The 23,588-nt window shown below is 41.2% G+C and overlaps 1 protein-coding gene across 8 annotated transcripts in view; it reads right to left on the reverse strand.

The window, feature by feature from the left end:
• The window catches only part of LOC115369625 (RNA-binding protein Musashi homolog 2), a 367,622-nt gene extending 352,088 nt beyond the window's left edge, over window positions 1–15,534 (reverse strand). For all 8 annotated transcript variants that reach the window (XM_030066268.1, XM_030066269.1, XM_030066264.1 and 5 more), the window contains exons 1-5: window positions 15,328–15,534; window positions 14,409–14,449; window positions 13,982–14,063; window positions 13,209–13,293; window positions 6,373–6,414 (exon numbers count right to left, since the gene is read on the reverse strand). In XM_030066268.1, coding sequence (XP_029922128.1) covers window positions 6,373–6,414; window positions 13,209–13,293; window positions 13,982–14,063; window positions 14,409–14,449; window positions 15,328–15,389 — 312 coding nt within the window. In that variant the 5' untranslated portion in view covers window positions 15,390–15,534. The remainder of the gene's footprint in view (window positions 1–6,372; window positions 6,415–13,208; window positions 13,294–13,981; window positions 14,064–14,408; window positions 14,450–15,327) is intronic.
• Window positions 15,535–23,588: the final 8,054 nt, after the last annotated feature.

Raw genomic sequence — 23,588 nt, forward strand, 5'->3', positions numbered from 1 at the left:
ACCTGTATTGAGTAATTTCCCTTTTGTTTCACTATTGTACTTATCTACATTTTAAATCCCATCCATTACAGAGTACAAATATGGTTGTCTGTCTACAGACACTGAAAAGTGACCATCACAGACGGACAAACTGGAGCTTTCCTGGTGATCGGTCAGTCAGCAGATTTGAGAGGAGGCAGCTGACCTTCCTTTGTTTTTCTTTGCATTTTCTAGTGAAAACAATCTACTCTGAACTTGCTCTCACTGCTAGAGATCAAACGTCTCATAAGTAAGAACAGCATCCCAAATTAACTTTTTGGCTCACCTACCAAGGGTAGGTGTGTAATTATTATTATTTCCTGCAAAGACTACTTTACCAGCTGAAGCGATTACAGTAGATCAGCTGTTTTCGACACTGTTTCAAGACCGGCCATCAGGAGTACTGGGAGATTGGTCTGGACCAGTCAGGCCAGTGTTCAAGCACCGAGTGAAATAGGTAAAGCAAAGGCAACACAACAGTTGGGAGCGCACATCAGTCCAATCTGTAGGCCGACATCCCCACTCCTCCCTCCCTCCCTCCCTCCCTCGCCTTCCATCCATTTGTCTGTGTTCGATGCGGCGTCAGTGTCCGGGTTTCATCCCAGCGTTTTCCAGGCCAAGTCCAGTTGGGCTCCGATCATATGTGCATTAATCCCCGCAGTTTTTGCACATGTGCAGGTCCAAAACAGTTACCCATTTATTTAAATCATTTTTTGTGTCATTATGCAGCTCAAGCAGATGTGCAGGAGCCTTTGTTGGTTTTATATTAGCTCTGAATCACATCGCTGGCTGCTGCTGCGATGAAATGACCACACACACAACACTACATGTTCCCTAGTATATTCACTTAGCGTGTTCCTGTGTGTGTGTGCGTGTGTGTGTTCTCACAGTGTGTTTTGTACTCACCATCACAGGCCTGCTGCAACTACCACAACAACAATAATAATAATAATAATTATTATTATTATTATAATGATAATAATAAGTGTGAGGTCAATTGTACATGTGAAAGCACAATTTACAAATTAACAAATTCAGAAAAAAAATTAAATATTACTCAGAGGCTATTTCAGCCTGGGGGATTGTTTTGTTTGAAAAATCAAAAAAGTACAACGTCTCTGATGTGTGTGCGTGTGTGTGCGTGTGCGTGTGCGTGTGTGTGTGTGTGTTCGAGAGAGTGAGAGAGAGAACTGACTGTGCTGAACTGGCTCTCCAAAATGCAGAACAAACTCTTAACCTTCCAGTTACAGGGTGATACAGTATTTTACAGGGCGGTTTTCAACCCTCGATTTGCATGATATAAATTTTATGGCAATAATTTAAAATGACCGGATTTTACGATACTCTGCACAAAATGCCCAGATTTAGTGGTGGCTGCCTATGGGAGGGGCAACACGGGTTTAAAAACAAGAGAACAGCCAGAAGCACAAAGCAGTGGGAAGAGGTGTATTCTTCCAAACGGGGAACGGGACGGGCTCTCCTCTGTGTCCGTGATAATCCAGATTTCTGCTATTCCCCTCTGGAATTATTCCAGACAGAGACACCTCAGCAATTTGGAAATGGCATCTTCTGGTACCTTTTTTAAAAAAAAATATTTAACTGTTTCAAGTTTCATATCAAACCATTTTCGTCCGACGTCTTGGACGGCTGTGTAGGTCAAATACTGTTGACTTGTGCACATATTCGCTGCCACATTTTTGGCTTTTGGGGAACAGAAAAACTGCAGCACTTCTGCTACTGCTTCTGCTGAGAATCACTAATTATCACTCGCACCTCTGCCTCAAAGAAATTCTTTTTCTGCTGCCTTTTGGATGCCATTTCACACGTGTGAATGTGTTGACGTGTGCGCTCTCATGTGCCTTATATTGCGTTTCTGAGGCGGCGCAATTATGGTAATGCATGATGTATGACGTTTATGAGTGATGGCATCAACATACGCACAAGGGTAATGAGGGAAATTACACAAAACCTACACAGACATTTACCAACATATTGAATGAGGCCAAATGCATGCCAGGGTAGGCTCTGCTGTGTAGTAAATTACAAGGTGCAAAATTCCTCCTAAAAGACTCTCACAGTGGGTTGAGTTCGTTGGTAGTAATGCTTTACTTGGTTACAACTCTTCTAAATAAGCAAACTATTGACTTTTCCAACAGAAGCCGTCTTTTACTTCATCTCCATCAAATCACTGAGCTGTAAGTGACGGCAAGGTTTCATCATCTTCTTGCTTGATGCCATTTGTCCTCCAATTGAGGAGGACAAATTCAAATCCCAGCTAACGTGAGAGCAAATGAATGTGTGCAAAACACCTTAGTGGTAACAGGTTGTGTGAGACGGGGGAACAGAGTGCACCGGCTTTGCTTTTCAATGATAAACACTTAAAGTATAAGAGAACAATAAAGCAGTGAGTTGTGACAGAAATTGACACCACCTAACATTTATTATGTAAAAAAAAAATCTCACTGAATTTGCTCTGGAAATGAAAATCAGCAAAATGACAGCAGTTATTTTTAAGGATGTTAGCTGGGGGGAAGTCAATTTGAATGGCGGGAGGCTAACAGTTAGCATTTGGAGCATCCAGTCAGTATCCAGCACTCAGTAACAATGAGAGAAAGAGAGCGCCACTACTGTGCTACAGAACAGCTGAAGAACTACTGTGAATGAGTAAGCAGGTAAGAGTTCAGAGTCTTGCTCAAGGGCACATCAACAGGTGTCATTTGGCTGTTGATGGAAGCATTGTCTGGCAATCAAACCTGCAAACTCTGCGGCTGCTTATAGATGGCATCCCATGATTTAATGAGCCTAATGAGGGGTTGCTAATGTGCTAAATAATCCTGAATGCACAGCTCACACAAAGCTGTCCAAAACCCTAACGCCGTCCTGACAGTGAGCACACTGACACAGACGCACCGCACTAACCATGCTGTGCTTTTAGAAAAGCTCGCCGCTCTATTCCCTTCACTCTGTGATGTGCTGGGTGATCAGGGAGCGGCGTGATGGAAAGCTGCTTGTTTAACGATTCAACGCCAGCGCTGCAGCCACAAACATAATACCACATGATTGGAGGCAAAGGTAGGCCAGCATTTGCATAAAACACCATTATTGGGCGGTTGGCTTAACACAAAGCAAACACCTAGAGGCTGTGTTCTAGCTGCTGCTAAGAACCGCCTGATTTAATGTCCCCATTCATCTACAGCTGCACAGCAGCCAGCAAACAGCATTAGGCCTCAGGCCGCACGGCCCGGGCCGTGACACTCTGTGTGTGTGTGTGTGTGTGTGTGTGTGTCAGCATACAGGCTGTCCATGCTGCAGAGAGCATGCAGAAAACTTCATTTCAATAAGCGAGACAAGTTGTGCCGTGAACAGCAGCCACGTTGTAGGAATTCTCTCCTGTACTGATGCCACACGCACACACACACACACACATACACACACACACACACACACACACACACACACACACACACACACACACACACACACACACACACACACACACACACACACACAGCATTAGATCAGGGGTTTTCAAACCTTTTCATGTTCCGAACAACACATACATTCAAAGTGGTGAGATTAAATCACAACGTTAAAGTAACCACTCCTTTTTATGTCATTATAGTGAAATTGATCAACCACTATGTTGGACTGATTTATGGAGCCAAACTTGTCATTTTAATAAATACTGACTATTGACCACAGCTACAGAAATTTCATTTATTCAATGAATTTAAGGTGGCGGGGGTCTTAAAGAGCTGCTAACCCTTAATGAGTTTCATCAGTCTGAGTTTCAGTGAGAGTTTTAGTGTCTCATGACGCTGTTTCAGAAGCTGTCAGAGGCTCTTCTACACTCACAGCATCACACGTTTTGCAGGAAACACTGATTTCTTAGCTGCCTCTGGACACATCTGGATAGACCTACATCCAATCAGAGCAACAAAACGTGTGACGCAGCGCTGAGCGACAGAGAGATGCAGACAGATGGGAGCATGCGGAGATGAGCTGTGACGTCCACTTTGTTTATTAGTGTCACGATCGCAGATTCAACAGACCCCTCCACATCAGCGGCAGCCATCTTGGTCTTTAACAAAAACAACACAACAGCGCTCCTCTGTCAGTCATCGTATTAAACCCGCCCAACATTAGACAAAGGGTTGTGATTGGCCCGACCCCGGCCAGGTCTGTCAGAGGAGACGTGACCAAACTGCCTGAGCAGCGATAACACGAGCTCGCGGACTCGTCTGCTTCCCAGGCTTCTGATTACTTGGAATCTGTGGCATAAAAATGTTCATATTTAAAGATATTGAACATGAAATATCAGCTGCTGCCAGCTTCAGTTCAAAATATCAGCAGTGATGTTTACCTACAAAAACCAATATGGGTCAAACCTGGACCTCCAGGTTGACTTTCAATAAGCCACAAGGATTTCACACCCGAAATCTGATGTCCATCCTGAATCGTGGTGTTTGAATTTATCATTTTAGTGATTAGACATACAGTTTTGTTGAATTTTATGCATTTTTTGCAAATTCTTAACTCATGTTCCGGTGCGTTTTTGCTCATTTGCTCATCACCTTTTTCCCGAGCAAATTTATGTCAAGATATCAGGGGAATCAAGAAATTAGTGAAAAGTTTCAAGAGAATGGCTAGAAAATTAGCTACAAAATATGTTTTTAATTACAAAAAAAATGATTTATAGTTCTTAAAATGATATATTTAAAAGGTCAGACGAGTGGTGCTGGATCCTATTTCTTGTGATTGAATGTTTGTCAAAGTGCTTGTGAATGCTTGTCCTTTAATAAACATTTAAACTACAGTGAAATTTAACTATTGCTCATTTTGCTGAGGACCCCCTGGAAGACCCTCAAGCAGCCCTGGGGGACCCCAGGACCCTAATTTGAAAACCACTGCCCCAACACACACAAACATTAACTTACACACACACACACGCACACACACACACAGAGCCACACATACAACAAATAGCCAAGTGGGAGCTAGACATCTGGACCGGGATATCCAACATGAACAATAAAGAAAGGCCGAGGCAGAGTTCGTGACCAGCACTGAACAAAGTGAGTCAGACCCAACCTGAGGGGACCTGACCATTAGCCCTCATGGAAACTGTTCATAAATTATACATATCCTGACTTAACCAACCCCCTGCAACGGCACTCGCCCTGCCTTAAATCCTACCGCTGCCAGCTTCTTTGACAAGATACATTTCCCCACTCAGGGCAAGAAAGAAAAAAAAATATATAGTACTCGTTTTCTGCGCTAATGAGCCTGCCCTTAAGTAGCAAGTCCAAAAGACAACTGCAGGTACTGTTTAACCTTCAACCATCCTCCACAGTGTCATTGCTCTGCGGTTTCCGAAGAGCAGCTACTTTATAGTTGCCGGCCGCAGAGCCCGGCTGTCTGCATCTCCCCCTTTATTGTTGTGGATGTCCTTGAGTCAATTTCATGTTTATTCAAATAATGAATGCAGAGGCCAACCCTCCCCACACACACACGCACACACACACACACACACACACACACACCCCACCCCCGCCTAACATAGCCCACAGAGCAGAAAATATCAAAGCTTTGTCGAGATCTGCCAAATAGCACAGCATATGCTTGCGCGTTGACAACATATGCACTGGAGATGAATATAAGGCCTTTGGTATTTTCAGGGCTTTCCAGACTGTCAACGCTGTCACTAACAATGCTGCTGAAACTGCCGGCTTTGACTTAAACAAGTGCATTCTGAGTGGGGGAGAAAAAAAAAAAAAAAAAACAAGCGTGGAAGCTGAAGAGATAGTACCAAGGAAACACATCCTTTCGCTGGTACTCAATTCTACCGCAATATCCCACCTTAAAGAGAGCGTGTACTTTGGCTTTGAGTGCTGCTGCTCTGTGCAAATTCTCTGTTTGAATCCTATACTTCCAAGGTAACAACGGCTTCCTTTGAGTGATACCCTAATAAATATATAAATAACAACCTTCAATCTTAGCATCCTTTGGGAGAAAACAGCTTTGTGTGAATTACCGGATGCACTCACGCAGCACACTGGCATCTGATGAGAATGTCACATCTGTAAAAATTCCCTGGTGTTTAAACTCAGCCTAATGGGAAACATTTTATTTGACCAAAAAAAAAATAATAATAAAAAAGAGAGAGAAAGTGCATCGTTTGTATTATTCTGCATATCTAATACATCAGTACTCCCAGATGTTTGGAAGGTGACCCGAGGCTTCGACAGAACACCAGATACACAGTCGCCACTTTGGCCTGTCAGCAGGGACAACTCAGCAAAGATAATGTGAGAGCTCGCCACGTCACAGCAAAACAGAGAAAAGTCCTCTTACCTTGGGTTGAGCACGTCTAGGAAAGGCAACTTTAGGGTCAATCTGGTGAGAAAACGGAGAGAGACGAGTCAGGGAACAAATGCATGGGAGGGGGGAAGAAAAGAGCAAGACAGAAATACTGGACAAAGTGAAAAAGAAGAAGAATCAGAGGGAAAGGAATCTGCACACGATAGACTCGTTTGGCGAAGACCTTGGAATTCGCGGCGACATTTGGTGTAAAAATCAGGAAACGGTTAATGACGCAAAGTGAAAACAATGTGGTTTTTAAGTATTTATCAGCTGAGAGCAGGCGGGCGCAGGCGGGATATCGCGCTGTGGGTTCCCAGCGTCTGCCTTGAGATCTCCCCTTCATCAATTTAAGAACATAGCATTGATCTCTGCCCTCGGGGGGATTTGATGGGGAAGGGCACAAATTATTAAATACAATCCCCCTTGTTAAATATTGATTTCACAGAAAGGAGAGGAGAAACCATAAAGTTACCAGCCCATCTTTTCTCAGCTGTGTAATTAAAAAAATAATTAGGGGGAAGGAAGGAAGAAAAAAAAAAATCACCCTTTGTCTATGTCTGCCCGCTCGCACTGATTCTATTGTTTTGTACATGGAGGACGATGAAGAAGTTCTCATGACGGATGGAAGGGAATTAATCAATTAACTTGCAAACACAAAGCACTCAAGTTTTCGCAGGGTTTTTTTTGTTTTTTGTTTCAGCTTTTGTGTTCTTTGCACAGCCATCAATGTGTGTGTGATTTCTTCTCTATAGATAATCAATGTTCCTATTAAAAGATGGCTAATGCAATCTAGAGCTACTTGGAATTTACCTTCACCCAATTACAGGACCATTCCACGTCAAATCAAATCTCTTCATAACTGGAAGAGGGTCAATAAAACAGCAATGATTTACAAATTACACAGACAGAGAGCTAATTAACATTATGTTCGGCTTGCTTTTCCAAACTTATTATTAAAACAAAATTGCCGTCACAGCTCTATAAAAAGAAACCCCTGATTGATAGGAGAATGGAAGATCCTGCTACTGCGTGAAATATTTTTCTCCATTTTCTCAGCCATTCACATTGTATTGAATAAGTTCTTTCATGCCATTCACGGCAAAACAATTCACTGTCGTGGATAACAGGCTTCCCATTTAAAGGCAAATGCAGCCGACTAAAATCATACCGAGCCTTTGTTCACCAGATGGACTTCCGATGGATTTCCAATATTTGGATCATGCGAGGCTGCAACCTTGTGTGCCTTTAGGTGGCTGAAGAAAAGCGAGTATATTCTGATTGCATGCACAGCGTCGAAGCCGTAAATATTAATTGTCATGCACAGCCCCGACTGAATACAATGAGGCCAAATACAATGGAGTGTGATGGTGAACATTTGTAGCGACATTCACAGCAGTAATTCACTGAAATCACTGCTTAGTTAGAGAGCTCGCTTTGTGGTTCAAACTCAAAATAATCACAGAGGAACTTCAACACCACGTCGGGAACTACGGCCCCAACTAACAACTCCACATTTCCTTCCCTAATCTTTTCCCAAAGCAAGCAGCCGGATTCTAGGACTCCATTATCATGTTTCCTCCCTTTTCCTCCAGCCGTTGGTTCCCATTCACACCACTACGATATGAAAATGAACTTTCAGAGACTTCAGACTTTCTCCACACCACTTATTCCATCACCAGAATAAAGTCCTCCACATTAGTTTTCCTAAAAAGCAGCAGCACTGTTGTGTTGTCAAGACTTGACATGAGGGAGGAGTGAAACGCTCCCTCCGCCTGGGAAAATAGACCCAGGGGAAACATTTTCTTTAAAAGCCAAATTATCCATGCTGTGGCTTACGAGTGGTGACGACTTTCATTATGAGGTGGTGTTTCAACCAAAAATTCAACGTCAACTTCAAAAATTCAACAAAAAAATTAGCGATTTTGATTATGCAGTAGATTATGACATCCTCTGTAAATCTTAAGTATATTGTAGGAAACGGGCTGGGAAGGGAAGGCAGGGAAAAGACAGTGGGATGTGAAGTGCAGTGAGTGTTGATAGACAGTATAAATATGATATGATATAGTTATAAATGTTGAGGTATTATTGCACATGAGCTGAAGATCTGTTATTATAAGAAACGTATGCATCTCCCATTCATGGTACTCGGTAGCACAACTGTAACTATAAAAACATCTGTATCAAGCATCTGTGCTGTAACCATACAACATGAGAACTGGTAAAAGATTGCAATTCAGCCGACAACTGGCATTCAAAAGTTTCCTGCTCTATGAATCGACAGACTTACTGTAAACTGAGTTATTTTTGCAGCACTGCTGAAACAATAATAAAATCTCGTGTTTCCAGCTTCTGTTAGCCGGGTGAACGTCTTTAATAAATCCGTAACACCCAGCAGACTGCTAGGACTCCTCCGATATGATCAGTTGTGACACAATTCAGAAATAAAATACGTCAGAATGTATTCATCAGCCGAGCACGACTGAATATTCAGCCAATAATTTGGTCTCTCTCTCTCTCGCACACACACACACACACACACACCTCTGCCGATGTCTTGAACAGCTGCTCTCGAGAGAGTTGAAAGCATTAAAACAGAGCACACATCCGAACACATCTGGCACCGCCGACGAGGCTGAATGCAGCACTATATCTACTCCTTTGGAAAAAAAAAAAGAAGAAAAAGAAGGGGGACTTTGCTTCCACCTTTTCATTGCAAAGCGCCATATCTGCAGGGGTAAAAGACCATTAGCGGAGTATTGTGCGAGTAGTATGGCTTTTTGTAGTATGGCCTTTTCCCCTGAGAGCTTGTCATTGCAAACAGGGAAAAAAAGAGAATGTAACAGTGATGAATATGACAGTCTATGGCTGACAAAAATAGACACTTGTAGAAAGTCGGTGAATTCAGCTGCTGTGTCTGAGTGCATTAACAGAAAGGAATGTACTTTAGCCAGAAAAAAGTGTTTAGTCTGCTGCTGGGGACCGGCCTCACAAACGGTGTCAGAGGAAACTCGACTGTCAGCATACAGTAATATTCATCTCCAGCCTTCACTTTCATTTCGTCAAAAAGTCCATACAAAGGGAATTTTAAGCAGGCGGAATCAAGGCACGCATCCCTGTCACAAAGTCCATACCATCATATAGCCTTTGGCTTGGATAAAACCAGGCGTCTGTATCACAAAGCAGCACCCGCTCTTCAATTAATTCAGATTAGACTGAGGAAACCACAGCCGAGAGCGTTTTGATGAACAAACCCAACAGACGCAGGAGCTCGGATGAGACAAATACATCCGTTTGCAGATGGAAATCGACATCGGCCGCGTATTAAACATCACACATCAGCCGGTCAGTGTCAGGACTCTGAAAACTTACAGCCATATTTTATTTTATCTGCACATTACTCATTTAACTGTTTGAATAATACTTTTGTAAATACATTTTTTTGCATCCCGTGATGGTATAAGTCCTGATTCAGAGGATTCCCCACCTTTACCACATTGAAACATAAATGAACACATGAATATTTTTAATTTCTTGCCATTAAGGTTATATTGCATTAAAAAAAAATAACTGATCAGTGATGACCAACATAAGATGAGCGTCCACCGCCAACACCAAATGCACTTCAGAGCAAGTTTTCCCTGCATCAGTTGTTAATCAAAACTTAATTAATGAACCAGTAAATCAATACCTGCACCTTCAGCAACATCCAAACCACACTGAAGTAATTAGTTAACTATTTTTGTTCAATTTAGCTTTTTTTTGACAGTCACAGGACGAGAATAACCTTCATCAGTGTAACAGGTACACAGTCATCTGAGCCGGCTCAGGCACCAGGATGCCAAACATCCTACTCCACTTCAAAAACTCATTGCAAAGACAAGGAAATTAATACACATCAACTAGCATTTTGTGTATATTACTTTGATTTATTCTCAATAATTACCTCAGCAGTAAAACTATTCTGTTATGATGGAGATGACATACAATACAAACAGGAATCAAACTCAAATACCCCAAGACAGCTCAGTATATTACAATTAGCAACCTAATTAACCCACTAAAATGAAAAAAAAAAAGTAGAATTTAATAAATATGCCATGTCATGGAAATGGTTTACATTATTCTAGATTTGTATGAACAAAAAGAAACAAAATCATAAACAACACATGTAAACAGGAGTTCAGAATGCTTACACAATAAACAAAAAGAGGAATATGGCTGTAAAAAAAAAAAAAAAGAGAGAGAAAGAAAGTAAGAAAGAAAAGCAACACATCCGACTAAAGGTCAGTGGATACAACAATCCGATTTTCCATCAGTATTACCATGTTTCAGTTTCTGGCTCAGTGGGGGCAAAGTTTTCCCATTATCAGGAGACACACAAACTCCCCATTCATCCATAGGCTGGAAATGTGACATAACTCTGCTCAGCCATATTAGAGCCAAACAGCCCCGATTTTACCCCGGCACTATGCATATTTTAGCACTTATTTCCATACCTGTGTCACTGCCTCAGAAATCAGCTGTCAAAGGCTTTCTGAACAGTCACCCAGGCTGACCTACTTTGTTAAACCAGCCTTGCACACAGAGAAATTACATAAATCCCATGTGCACAACTATAAATGATCTGGTTTGGGACCATTTGGGGGGACAGCAGCCTCAAACTGGCAACATCAAACTCAGCGCCCTGGGTTTCTGCATTTGTCTTCTCTGTTTTGGCTGGCGAAATGTGACCTCAATCTCCTGAATCACACCTTGTAGAGGTAATTTGGCAAGTGTGGGTGAGATCATGTGAGAGTTTAACAGGTTTGTAACAGGTGAGGTGGGGGCATACATCGCCATCCTGAATCAATGCCTCATCAAGCAACTCCACCATCAGCATCAGCAATAAAAATGTATACAGGACACGGATGGGATGGAATGGAATGGGATAGGATGCACACACTCATTTGGATCCAGATGGACTCTTGCTTAAAGGCAGACACACTCAAATATACATACAAATACACTCAGTGGCCACTTTATTAGGTCCACCTATACAGTCTAATCCAACTGTTGTGCCATAAAGTTTCCTTTTCTGCTGCCTATAATGCTCAGCTTTTCTGGTTGTCACAGTAATAGAGGTGTTCATTCATTTCTATGTTTGGCATTGAGCTCATAGTTAGTGCTGCTGTTGTACTGGACTGCATTTTATTGAGAGCTGTTTCCACTATTCTGTCCCCCTCATGTATATAAACAGGGAGGACAAAAAATTAGAAACACCTCTTAGTGTAATGTAGTCCAGTACAAGACCTCTACAAACCACAACCTCAATAATAAACACAGAATTAAATGTACACATTCTCCACAATGTCAACAAAAACTGAACATTATAAACTTTGTTAAAAGGTAGAATTTATGGCACAGCTGCTGACCTGAACTGCATCAGACTGGACAGGTGGAGCTGATAAAGTGACACTGAGTGTATATTACATATACAATATGCAGCAATCAACACAATCCAAATACACACACACACACACACACACACACACACACACACACACGTACATTTCAGTAGCAACTGCAACAGCAAGTAGATAAAAAAAAAAAAAAGCCAAAGCGATTAAATCAAATTAATACATTTTACATAAAATAAAAACTTTAAAGTTGAACCTAAAACTAAAACGAGTGAGTTTTAGTCTGGGTCAGAAGCGAGCAGTGATCTGAACGCCTCGTCCCAAAGCAGCACGTCCCCACACCAAGGCAAACTGCAACAGGAAGCCTTATGGTTTCCACAGAGCTCGCTAAATGAATTAGGTTATTTCTCTGTATGAAACATCCAGACGAACAGAACACACACACACACACACACACACAGACACACCTGAAGCACAGTTACGCCGGGCAGGAAAAGGTTCAAATTTAAGGTCATATTTACAGGCTGAAATCATAATAACAATATTGATCATCATCATCATAACTTGCAGATATGGATGTTTAATAATGTAGAATAAAAGCTTAACACAAAATAAAGTGCATGTAGAAACAAATTTTATTCATGTGAGTTTATTTGTGACAATTCTAAAATAAGGAAAACAAGCTGAATGATTTTTTTTTCTTTTTACTCAAAAAAATTACAGTTTCATTCTATAACATCCAGTTTGAAAAACCTGCAGCAACATAAATACAAGCAGTGTGTATGACCACAACACTTCAGCTGGAAAATATAATGTGCCTCTATGATCAAGCAAAATTAAGTGTGAACTGACTGATCGGGCGAATTAAAAGGGCAAGTAAACTGACCTGAAGTCAGTGATTATCATGAGACAAACAGGCACCGATATGCAGGGAAAAGAAAAATGACCTGCACTGGTTTGATACTACTTTTACATAAATATCACTCCACATAAACAATAGGTTATAATTAGGAAATGTAACAAAAAGAAGGGTGAACTATGACCTCCACTCAGCCATAATCACAAGGTAAAAAACACAAATTAAAATAAATTTAAAGAATCTAGAGCATTTCCAGAAATTGTATTATTTTCTGCTTAAAATGTGCATTCCTCACGCATCTCACATGAGTTTAATAACTATGTACTATAATGTGTATCATGAATTTAGGTCAAATAGATTTATATCAACCTAACAGGAAATAAAATAAATCTTGATAATGAGGAGCCTTCCTGCTCTGTGTCCCAATGCTACAATTAAATCAGTTGTTTCTGGAGAAAACTGAGACTGATAAAACGACCCGTCAGAGAGACAGATAGAGAGACAGACAGAAAGAGAGAGAGAGAGAGAGGCCACTGTCATTCATGCAATCAGAAGAAAAAGGTGAAACGTACCGTTTTAGAGTCTAATTCGTGGTGTGGCTGTGCTAAGACTTTATCTACACTGGCAGCATCTGCAAAAGTGACGAAACCAAAGCCCCTGTGGAGACACAACATCAGATTACATTTATAACACACACAAAAAAATTATGGCAAATTCTTATCTCATTCATATTTCTCATTTTTTTCCTTTTGTCTCAATAAATTTGACTGCTGCAATTTTGCTCTGTCCCACACTTTGATGAATACTGGGCAAATCTAATAAACATCTGAATCACTTCATTTCACATGTTCTGGTTTTCAAACTATTGCGTACATCTGTGCAATTGTCATTCTCTATATTTCCTTGCTTTGTCGTCATTTTATTATTATTTGCTGCTGCAACAGTGCAATTTCCCCGGAGGAATAATTTAAGTCTCATCCTATTTACAATAACAATATGTAAATAAATTAAGATAATCTACACATTAAATACATTACAAAGACTTGGTTTTCCTTGCATTGACCTTCAAATTACTTCTTGGTTTGATTTGCAGCACATGACCTTTTAATTACATAACATTATAAATGAAGGAAAATAGCTGTAGTGGGAATATTCTCCATAGCTCCACGGTCAATGTCAAACAGCATTACCCCTTTCAAAAAGCTGATTCAATCGCAAATCCAGTTAAATGGCTGCATGGTATTAATATCACCCTGAAGGACAAAACAAACTCACATCCTGATTTTTTTTTTTTTTTTTTTTTTTTTTTTTATAACGCTGGGAGTAGCTACTCCTGTTTCTTTACCTGGAGCGTTTTGTCGTTGGGTCTCTCATCACCATACATTCTCTGATTTCCCCGAATTTACTAAAATAGTCTCTAAGGCTGTCTGCAAAAAAAGAGAGAGACAGAGAGAGAGAGGATTACGAGTCGCTTTTGTAATTCTTTCGTCAAAGAGAGAGATTTGTTTCAGCGCTGAATGTCACACTGTTACACATAGGGGTCGAATAGAGGACTTGAAATGACTGGAAATCAAAATAACCTTGCGCCGCGCGCGCGTACACACACAGACACACACACGCACGCACGCACACATACACGCGCAAACACACACACATACGCAGACACACACACACACACACACACACACACACACACACACACACACACACACACACACACACACACAGGGCAGACGTTTCGAAGCAGCAGCGCCGGTGATCGTTGTTCTTACCTGGTGAAGTTTGCCAGCTGAGGCCACCGATAAACATTTTACTGCAAAGGGAAAACACAACAGAAGTCAGTCCAGATGTCAGATCGGCCATTTTGACGTTTAGCTAACTACTTGGCTAGCTGGAGCAAACTACTAAGCTGGCGACAAAAAGGAAAAGCTAAACGACGGTAAAGCAGCCCGAAAGCCGTTTCCAAAGCGAGCCAAGCAGCAGCCCCGATATGTCCGATCCTTTCGTGTGTGGACGGCACTTCACGCCGAATTCCATTCAAAACATCTGGCAGTTTACCGTTACCTCGCTCGTGGGCAAAGTTACACACCTGGCAAAACTTAACTTGAGGTCTTTTATTATTCATAAGAATCCAACCCTCATTTCGGCTTGTATTAAATACATCACACGCCAATAATTACAATGCCATTTCAACTTTTAGACTTGGATTGACTGTTACTCCAAACAATATTCTTCCACCAAAACACATTGTGGTGGGCGGTAGGGAGCAGCGTGAACCAGTTGTATAAAATTGAGATTATATTGTAATAAAGTGCTGCTTTGCGGATCCATCGATATGCCGAATTCGCAGGCAGACTTATCCATCCGTAAAAGGTTTTCCGTCGTGTTTTCCCATGTGTCAACTTTTGCCGATAAACAAGGCATCATTAAACTGCCATATTTTTAAATGGAGTTTGGCACACTGTCCTCTCCATGCGAGCGAGAGCAGCACATATCGGGGCCAGCCAGGCGGATACACTGCAAAAGGGGGCAGGCCCGTTTGATAATATAACCAAACAAAGGTGTAGTTGAGTGGACCCGGAAGGCAATCTAGATGTCAGTGCGTGGAGAAGCTGCACAAAATTCACAGTTACAAAAACAACAACTAATTATGTATAACAAATGTAGTGTTTATATGCTCTGGATTCTTACCCCGGGTCGTGCTGCGGATCAGTCGGGCTTCCAGACGTGGCTTGGCTCCCGTCTCCCTCCATGTCTGACCCAGCTAGAGGCAGTGACTGACGGATACAAACAGACGGCAGGTCGGTAGACGGAGCGGAGCTACAGTGTTTCCGAGCCGGGAATGCAGCCCTCCGTCACACGTGGGATCAGCTCGGTCTGTGGTCCCTCCTCCACCGTCACCGACAAACTACACTGACGTCAGTTGGCCTCAACCCGCCCACATTAACTACTAATGTAACGGTGCATTCATGTCGTATGGGAATAATATAACACCCCGAAATACTAATCATAATAATAAAAAAAACACTTCCATGATTCCAACTTGGAAGCCCTTTAAAGACGTTTGAACTTTTCCTTTGCATTTCATTCCGCCTGATCAGCAATTTCTCCATGTTTTTTTTTTTTTTTTTTTTTTTTTTTTTTTTTTTTTTTTTGTCTTTCAGCAAATACCAGGCTATAAATACATTCTCAAAACGGCTTGGACAGTAAAAATAAAACTAAAAAAAAAAGGGGGGGTTGAAATGAATATACCATTATCTGTAATCTCTGTTAATACACCTTTTTTCATAGCAGCCATTGTAATGTAAAATGCAATAGAAGGTTAAACACAGGTGTTATTTAAGGACATTAACTGGTTCCAGTTCCATAGCTTTCACTAGAACAGAGCTTTAATTGATGTCACCTGTGTTTACCTTGCAATTTCATGCCAAACTAGCTGCTGTGAAAAAGGTCTGTAGAAGAGGTTAGTGAAACTTAGACTAACCTCCTCTATATGACGCTTTTCACTGTGAGAGTGTCATTTGCATCACCTGTGCCATTTTGTGTTGAGCCTAAAATACCTGTAGAAAGTATGAATGTGCTTTTTGAAAAATGCCCAAAATAAAGGCTGTGTTGAACAGATAAATAAGTCTACAATGTTTTGTTCCACCGGCCGTCACCTCGGTGAATTTTGAAAGTTTAATGTCCATCTTTGCTCTTGTGGGTTTTGTGTGTGTGTGTGTGTGTGTGTGTGTGTGTGTGTGTGTGTGTGTGTGTGTGTGTGTTTCCAGAGCTCAGTCTCTCCTGTGTGTTGTACACTCACATTGCACAGCTGCAAAGTGGGCGGGGCTATTTTAGGCAGCCTGGGTTCCTGAAATAACAAATCCCATTCATTTTCCCAGTGTTGCATGACAGCCTGTATGAGCATCTCCAACACTTGGATGGGCATGAAACAAATAAGAGCTGCATGATAATAATTCAGGTTCATTGGGGGAAAAAAAAGTACAAAGGTACAAGAGGGTATACATAAAAACGTGACAAGATAAGTCAGCGATGAGTCTGACAGAGCATTGCCTCAAGAAACAGCCAATGGTTGAGTTTCAAATTCTGAAGTTGAGCGTCGCAGCTTTGAGCCCAATTCATACAGACATTCTTCAAACATTTCGGCAGCTGTGGTGTCGTATTTTCTTCCCGAGTGCTTTTGATAAATGTCGTGGTTTTACCTGGCATCTGCAACAGAGTCTCCCTCAATGAGGCTCATGGGATAAGGTGCCATTTGAGATAACCCAAAAATGACATTTCTCAAAGATGAAACATATGGAGGCGATGGCCATAACATAACCACGTATTGACATTTATTTATCCAGGAGAATCCCATCATTCAAGGTTGTAGTTCTTGCTAAATTGAAAATTCCTAATGGGGAAAAGCAATGGGGAACGTGCTTGAGGAACCTGCAGCTCGTCCCACTTTGCAACTGCGTGATGTGCACTGTGTACGGCCACTTCGGAAACCAAAAACCTCCACCTACCTAGCTAGCTATGAATGGACAACTACATGTTTCAAAGTTGGAGGCCTGGGCTTTCACCAATGTGGACTATCTGGAAAAGAGTGAGAGAAGACATTCAAAGATGTCTCATCATTGGCGTACAGAACACGTAACTTCAAATTTCCGTTCTTCAGTCCCTTTTGATGAATGACCCTGTATCACTGCAAAGAAACTCCCTTCATTTTACACTTTCGCAGACATTGCGGCGCTGGTGTCTGTGGTGATATTTCCATTCTGGTGCACAGCTGAGCGTTAGAGACGGGTTTTATAACACATGCAAGTCACAATTTCTATTGGAATTGTATAGTTGAAATTACAGCATGGTAAATTACCTTCCAGGCGAGTTTTTTCCCTCCTGTTTTCCTTTACACATGAGAAAGAGTATTTCCCCGAAGTGACCCTGAGGTGTATTTCTCAAGCAGAATATAATTTACTGCCACTAGAGGGCAGTCATACAGTGGAAACCTCCATAATGCAGGTTTAAGGCAGGAAATCGGATAACACGTTATGTCTTGTGTTAATTACTCAAAAACCTCATTTTACATGTGATGGGTTTTTGATAAATTTTTCCCCTCCACCTCCAGTGTAACTTTTTAGTCTTTAACAGTACACATTACAATCAAACACGACATCTCAACAAATAACATTTATCAAGAGAATAATAAAACATCAAGTTGGTCAAAAAATCTATAACATTAAATCAATGAAAAATTCAATGTGAAATCACCATGGTCCAAAGGTGCGTAGTATCACAGGTAAATAGAGAGCTAGTTTAGTGTGTTTATCATTTTTGCCATCCAAGATGACGTTACTGCATGTGACAGGATTATTGCATCAGTTATTTTAATTGGAATATATATGTAATTCATCATGTCACACCAAATCTACCTAATACTTTTGTGGGTTTTTTTTTTTTATGTCAACTATCATTTCACCAGCAAAAGTCCATATAAAAAGTGAGGATGAAAGAATAGATAGATAGAATATTCTCACAGGTAATTTGATTTCATGGAACAAAATATGTTGTAGCTATGTGTAGCACAGACTTTATTTTTGGCAGTTTTTGTGGGTGCTGTTCATATTTCCATGGGGATTTTGGAGAACAACCAAAAGTGTTAACCTTGCAGCTTACATATATTATGTGAGGCTTTCATTGTCTGTTGGTAGGCGCATCAAACACTGGACTGAAAGTGGACACTAGACAGAATTTGCACCACTGTGGAGATGTGGAGGTCCGAGGCTGTGACATCACTAACTGCAGGAGTTTCCACGTTGGTGACATCAGAATTCAGGATGTGTGGGAAACTGGCGTTCATCACCAAACAGGACAGGTGATTATCAAACTCACAAACATCAGGTCCTTATGGAGAACAGTTAATGCGAATCTGTGTTGCAGAGAACAAGCGTCTGAGGACAGTGAGCGCAGACGAGCCTCCTTACAATCTGGTGTGAGCTGTGTGCTCTTTGCATGCGTGGCTGTTCGATTTGCCAGCTGTGTCTGCAGGGGACGGCGTTTTCCAGCAGGAAGCTTACATCTACCATCTTTCCTATATGACTTGAATGCAGCATAAGGGTGCACTGGATCTTTTTCTTTTTTTAGATCCTTTTTTTTTCCCTTAACTGAAGGACAAGGGACCCATTACATCACCAGTTTCAACTAAAGGATATACTGGTATATATTGGAGATGGACGGATATATAAATCTGTTGACTTCCGAAATGAATTTGCACTTTTATTAAAATATTTACAATGAGAAGGATATAATACAGTTTAATTAATTCCATATGTATTAATGCAATACTGGCTGGCTATCAACCTTAACCCATTTTAATGAAATTTGTTATGATAACAATAACAATAACAATAATAATAATGATAATAATAACAACAACAACTAATAATAATAATAATAATAATAATAATAATAATTACATCTCCATCAGGTGACAGTGTAGAGGAGATCATGTTTTTGGTTGTGTGCATGTGTGTGTGTGTGTGTGTGTGTGTGTGTGAACCTAGTGGGTCTATCAGCCTAAAATTATTTGTGCTGTCATTCCTGTATGGTGAGGAACCTCTCATGGTTGCAGTGATTCAAAACCTTTGAAAAACGTTTGTTTTTGCTATTTCTGCTCTCTCTCTTCATTCACTGTCTAGTTTGTTCGACCACCATGTTGCTCTCTCTCTCTCTCTCTCTCTCTCTCTCTCTCTCTGTTCACCCATCCTAAAGCAGCTCTGCCACTGTGTTCATGTGCATCCTAAATATCCTCCAGGATCAATAAAGTACCTATTTATCCATCATGTGCTGTGAGTAGAGGGCACCAAAACAGCCTAATAATCAGCAGAATAATCATAATGATGAATTATTTGAATCTAAGTTGAAGCATTATAGGCAATACAAGATATATGTAATTGCTTGAAATAATAAAATGAGCCTGAGCCTGAGCCCCAACACCACCAAGGGCTTCACCGCTTATGCAGCAAACAGCACCAGCAGGGGGCACTGTGACCCGTCTGTTTTGTCATTGATTCTCCTCTCTTTGCGCTCCCTCAGACAAGTCACAGCCACTCTGAGTCAATTTTAAAGCTAGCAGCCTGTCAGTTCTGTTTCCCTTTTCGTAACAATAAAAGTGTAAGAAAAGCGAGATCTGAGCGTTACTGGAATCAGTTTCAGTGAAATCGAGAGGTGGTGTGGCATAGTCGTGATTGTCAGGCGGACCGGCCGGCTTATTGACGTGTGTGTGTTGACAAGCTTCAGTTTGGCAGGAAAGTCAACAGAGCACAGGGCAGACACGTGGGAAAAATCAGCATAAAAAGTGTCAGAGCTGCTGGTTTGAATACGACTGTAAAAAATGACGTGTTAAACAGCCACCACTGTTTCATATAGCAGCAGACTGTCTGCCTAATCTTCACAGGTCTTTAGTGTGTGTGTGTGTGTGTGTGTGTGTGTGTGTGTAAGAGAGCGTAAGAACTTTAATGGTAATTTTGAATTTTGCTATTATATTTTGTCTCTTTTTTATTTTGTGTGATATTTTCTTGACCACTGGTATAATGTGTGTAATAAAGTGAAACAGATACAGAGAGAAGAAGAAACATCCACAGAGCTTTATGGTATATTTTATATACTGTAGTGTCTTATATTTGAATCATACAATCATTTATTTAGAAATTTGACAGTGAAAAAGATGGCGGCGAGCTCGGATGCAGTGGCTGTGAGCTCTTGCAACCATTTGCTGATGACACCACGGTGCTTGGGCTCCTTAACAACAGTGACGAGTCAGCTTATAGAAGTGAAGTACAACATCTGGCATCATGGTGTAAAAACCACAACTTGGTCCTTACACTAAAAAGACCAAGGAAATGATTGTGGACTTCCGCAAAACAGGACGATCCATCCATACCCCCGTCTCAACTGGGAGCGAGGTGGTGGAGAGAGTCACACACTTTAAGATCCTGGGTGCGACTGACTACGTTTCCATACACACCATATTCCAATTCGGGTCAATATTCTGGTTAAGGTAATTTTCCAAATAAGGTGTTTATATGCGCTGCAGCAACTGGAATATTCCGTTTACATGTTACTTGGCGAATTCCACGCTCTTATTTAATGCAACACTCAACCTGCAGGGGGCAGCAATACGCCTATAGGTGTCTGGTCTGCAGGAAATACAGAAGAAGAAGAAGATGTTCTGTTTCTCCCATTGATATACTCCATGATATTTAAGTCTTTGATTAGCTGAAGGCAGACTGCAGTCTCTTGACTCTTGCTGCTGTTTGCCATGTCGTTCTCCCCACTTGCAGTAACCATAGCAACAAAGACGCCCCAGGATTCCTTGTGAATCGAGCATGCGCAGATGTAACTGAATATTCCGGCACAGGGCATTTTCCAATTAAGGTGTTTACATGGCACCAGAATACTGAGGATATTCTGAATAATACAGGAATATGGTGTGCATGTAAACGTGCTCACTGTGGCGGAGGACCTGTCCTGGGGAATTAACACAGCCTCGGCTGTAGGAAAGGCCCAACAACATCTTTTCTACCTGAGGAAACTGAGGAGGTTTTTTTAGTGCGGTTCTCCAGCTGCACTAAGGCCAAGCAGCAAGCCCTCCAGAGGGTGGTACGAACAGCGGGGAAAATCATCAGGACCAGCCTCCCCAAGATCAGCACCATCTACACCACCCGCTGTCTGCGTCACGTGCACAAAATCCTGCATGATCAACATCACCCCACTCACCACCTGTTCCACCTGCTACCTTCTGGTAGGAGATACAGGTCCAGCCGCGCTAGAACCACCAAACTGGCGCACAGCCTCTATCCTCAGGCAGTGAGGCTACTGAATAAATATTTTAATGTAACTCTTGCACTTTTGCTACGCCAGTATTAAGTTACTCAAACAGTATCTCGTTGTTATTCTAACTTTGTTAGTATGACAATGACAATAAAGTATTGTATCATAAACTGTTAGACAATGCAATCGGCTGCTGAGTCTCCTGAGTTTTGCTCAGCACATAGGGTAGCAGGTAGTCTGCAAAACTGGAGACATTTATTCATTTATTTATTTTGCATTTATTTCACATCATTATTCTGGGGCCTAAATGCTGTTTCAGAGGTTTTTCTGCCTATACAAGACAGAAATTCAATACTTCACTATGTATAATCCAAAAATATTAGTGCCTGCCTCCAAAGTGTGATCGAGCCCTAAGGTAGAGGTAGTGTAAATGAGAGCTATTCATTTATGGCTATGTCTTTTTGAACATGCGGAAAACCATTAACAATTTCTCATGTATCTTGTGTGCTAATATTATTTCACATAAACTATGGAAGTCAGGGAAAATAAAAAATGTAAAATCTATCTATTTATCATTGACTGGCAAAAATAATTCATCTTCACAAGCTGTCCTATTTTACCACTGATTTTTTAAAAATTCTCAAACCAGACCTGCAATCTGCTCCCTACTACTTTATCATGGCACTTCCACTACATTATCACTGAGCCCGTTCTCTCCTCTGTATCTTTGAATGGCATGCCTCCATGTACACCACTGGCATCTACTTCTAACTTTATCAGATATCGTTGTAATACGTCATGCACAGCGCAGAGAGGATGTGATGCATGTTTTTCAGCGTACAGACTGTAGTGATTCAGTTTAAAAAAAAAAAAAAAAAAAAAGTGGGGATAATGTGGGTAAATTGTGACCTTCAGCCAGTCGTCATCATCACCCATAACTACACACATCCAGTAATATTATCAATAATTACATATGGCTCTGGGAAAGCATTATTTTATCAGACATGTTCACAGCTCATTATACATATAACCAGTGCTGTGCTGTTAAATAAAAAGTAGTGTAAACTGTAAACTGTAAACTTGCATCCTAAGTCAGCTGATCACCATTAAGTTTACTTTAAAAGACCCTATTGGGATACTGTGTAATCTAAATATGACCTACAGTGTGAATTTACCTTAAAACGGTTTATTTTACATCCCTGGTTAGAATAAAGTGTAACATTAATTTGTTACAGAGCCAAGCCTGCATTAGCAGTAGAAGCAGCTGTAATCTCTCTGCTGTTCAGGTAATACAGAGGGTAAACGGAGTGGTTCTTGTAACGCTGCTGCAGTGCTCTCCATATGTGTGTCTGTAACAGAGGAAGCAGCTGGGGGCAGGCAGGCAGGAATGTGAAAGTGAGAGCTCAATTAAGGCTGGCTGCTCGCTGGCTCTCGTCATGCTACAGTGATTGCTGTTTATTTCCTCCCAAAGCCCTCTCCCAGAGAGAGAGAAAGACCGACCTTTACCCTGTAGATGCCTCATCACTCTTTCCTCCCTGCATGCTTTTTTTAAAATTATTTTAAAATTTTCCTTAAAGGAAAAATCCAGCCCTTATAGTGCTCATCCTCAATCTGTGATATCCAATTGTAATCCAGAGTAGATTTGGTTATGCAGTGTTGTATTTTGCTTTGTTGGTTCTCTCAGTCTTCATGTCAGCTGCTGTTTCAGTGTGTTTTTTCCTACGTTTCCCACAGTGCATTTCAGCAACATAAAGAGAAGAATGGCTGCGCTATTTTTGAATACCAAACACACTGATGATGCACCAGTTAGGCAGAGGTGGCGCTCTTTTTATACACAGAAATTAGCTGCGTTAGGCATTGTTTCTCCAACCTGCACACCACATAAAGACCACAAAGAAGAAAATACAAAGCACATGGCTGACAGCCACTGGGGATATTAAGTTTCATTTTGAAAAGTATTACCTAAAATGTACAAGGCCTTACAGACTTGCTGTTTCTGTGCCATACGAGCTAGAGTCAGCGGGTAACTTATGATTTCCATTTTATTACCACTGGTGGCAATGGTAAAAAAATGTTCCTGTTTCTCCAGAGTGGGCATGGTTGTTGTTTTTTCTTCCTATAAATAGTGGCGCTGAAAC

The sequence above is a fragment of the Myripristis murdjan genome, chromosome 13 (assembly GCF_902150065.1).
Source record: "Myripristis murdjan chromosome 13, fMyrMur1.1, whole genome shotgun sequence".
Classification (NCBI taxonomy): domain Eukaryota; kingdom Metazoa; phylum Chordata; class Actinopteri; order Holocentriformes; family Holocentridae; genus Myripristis; species Myripristis murdjan.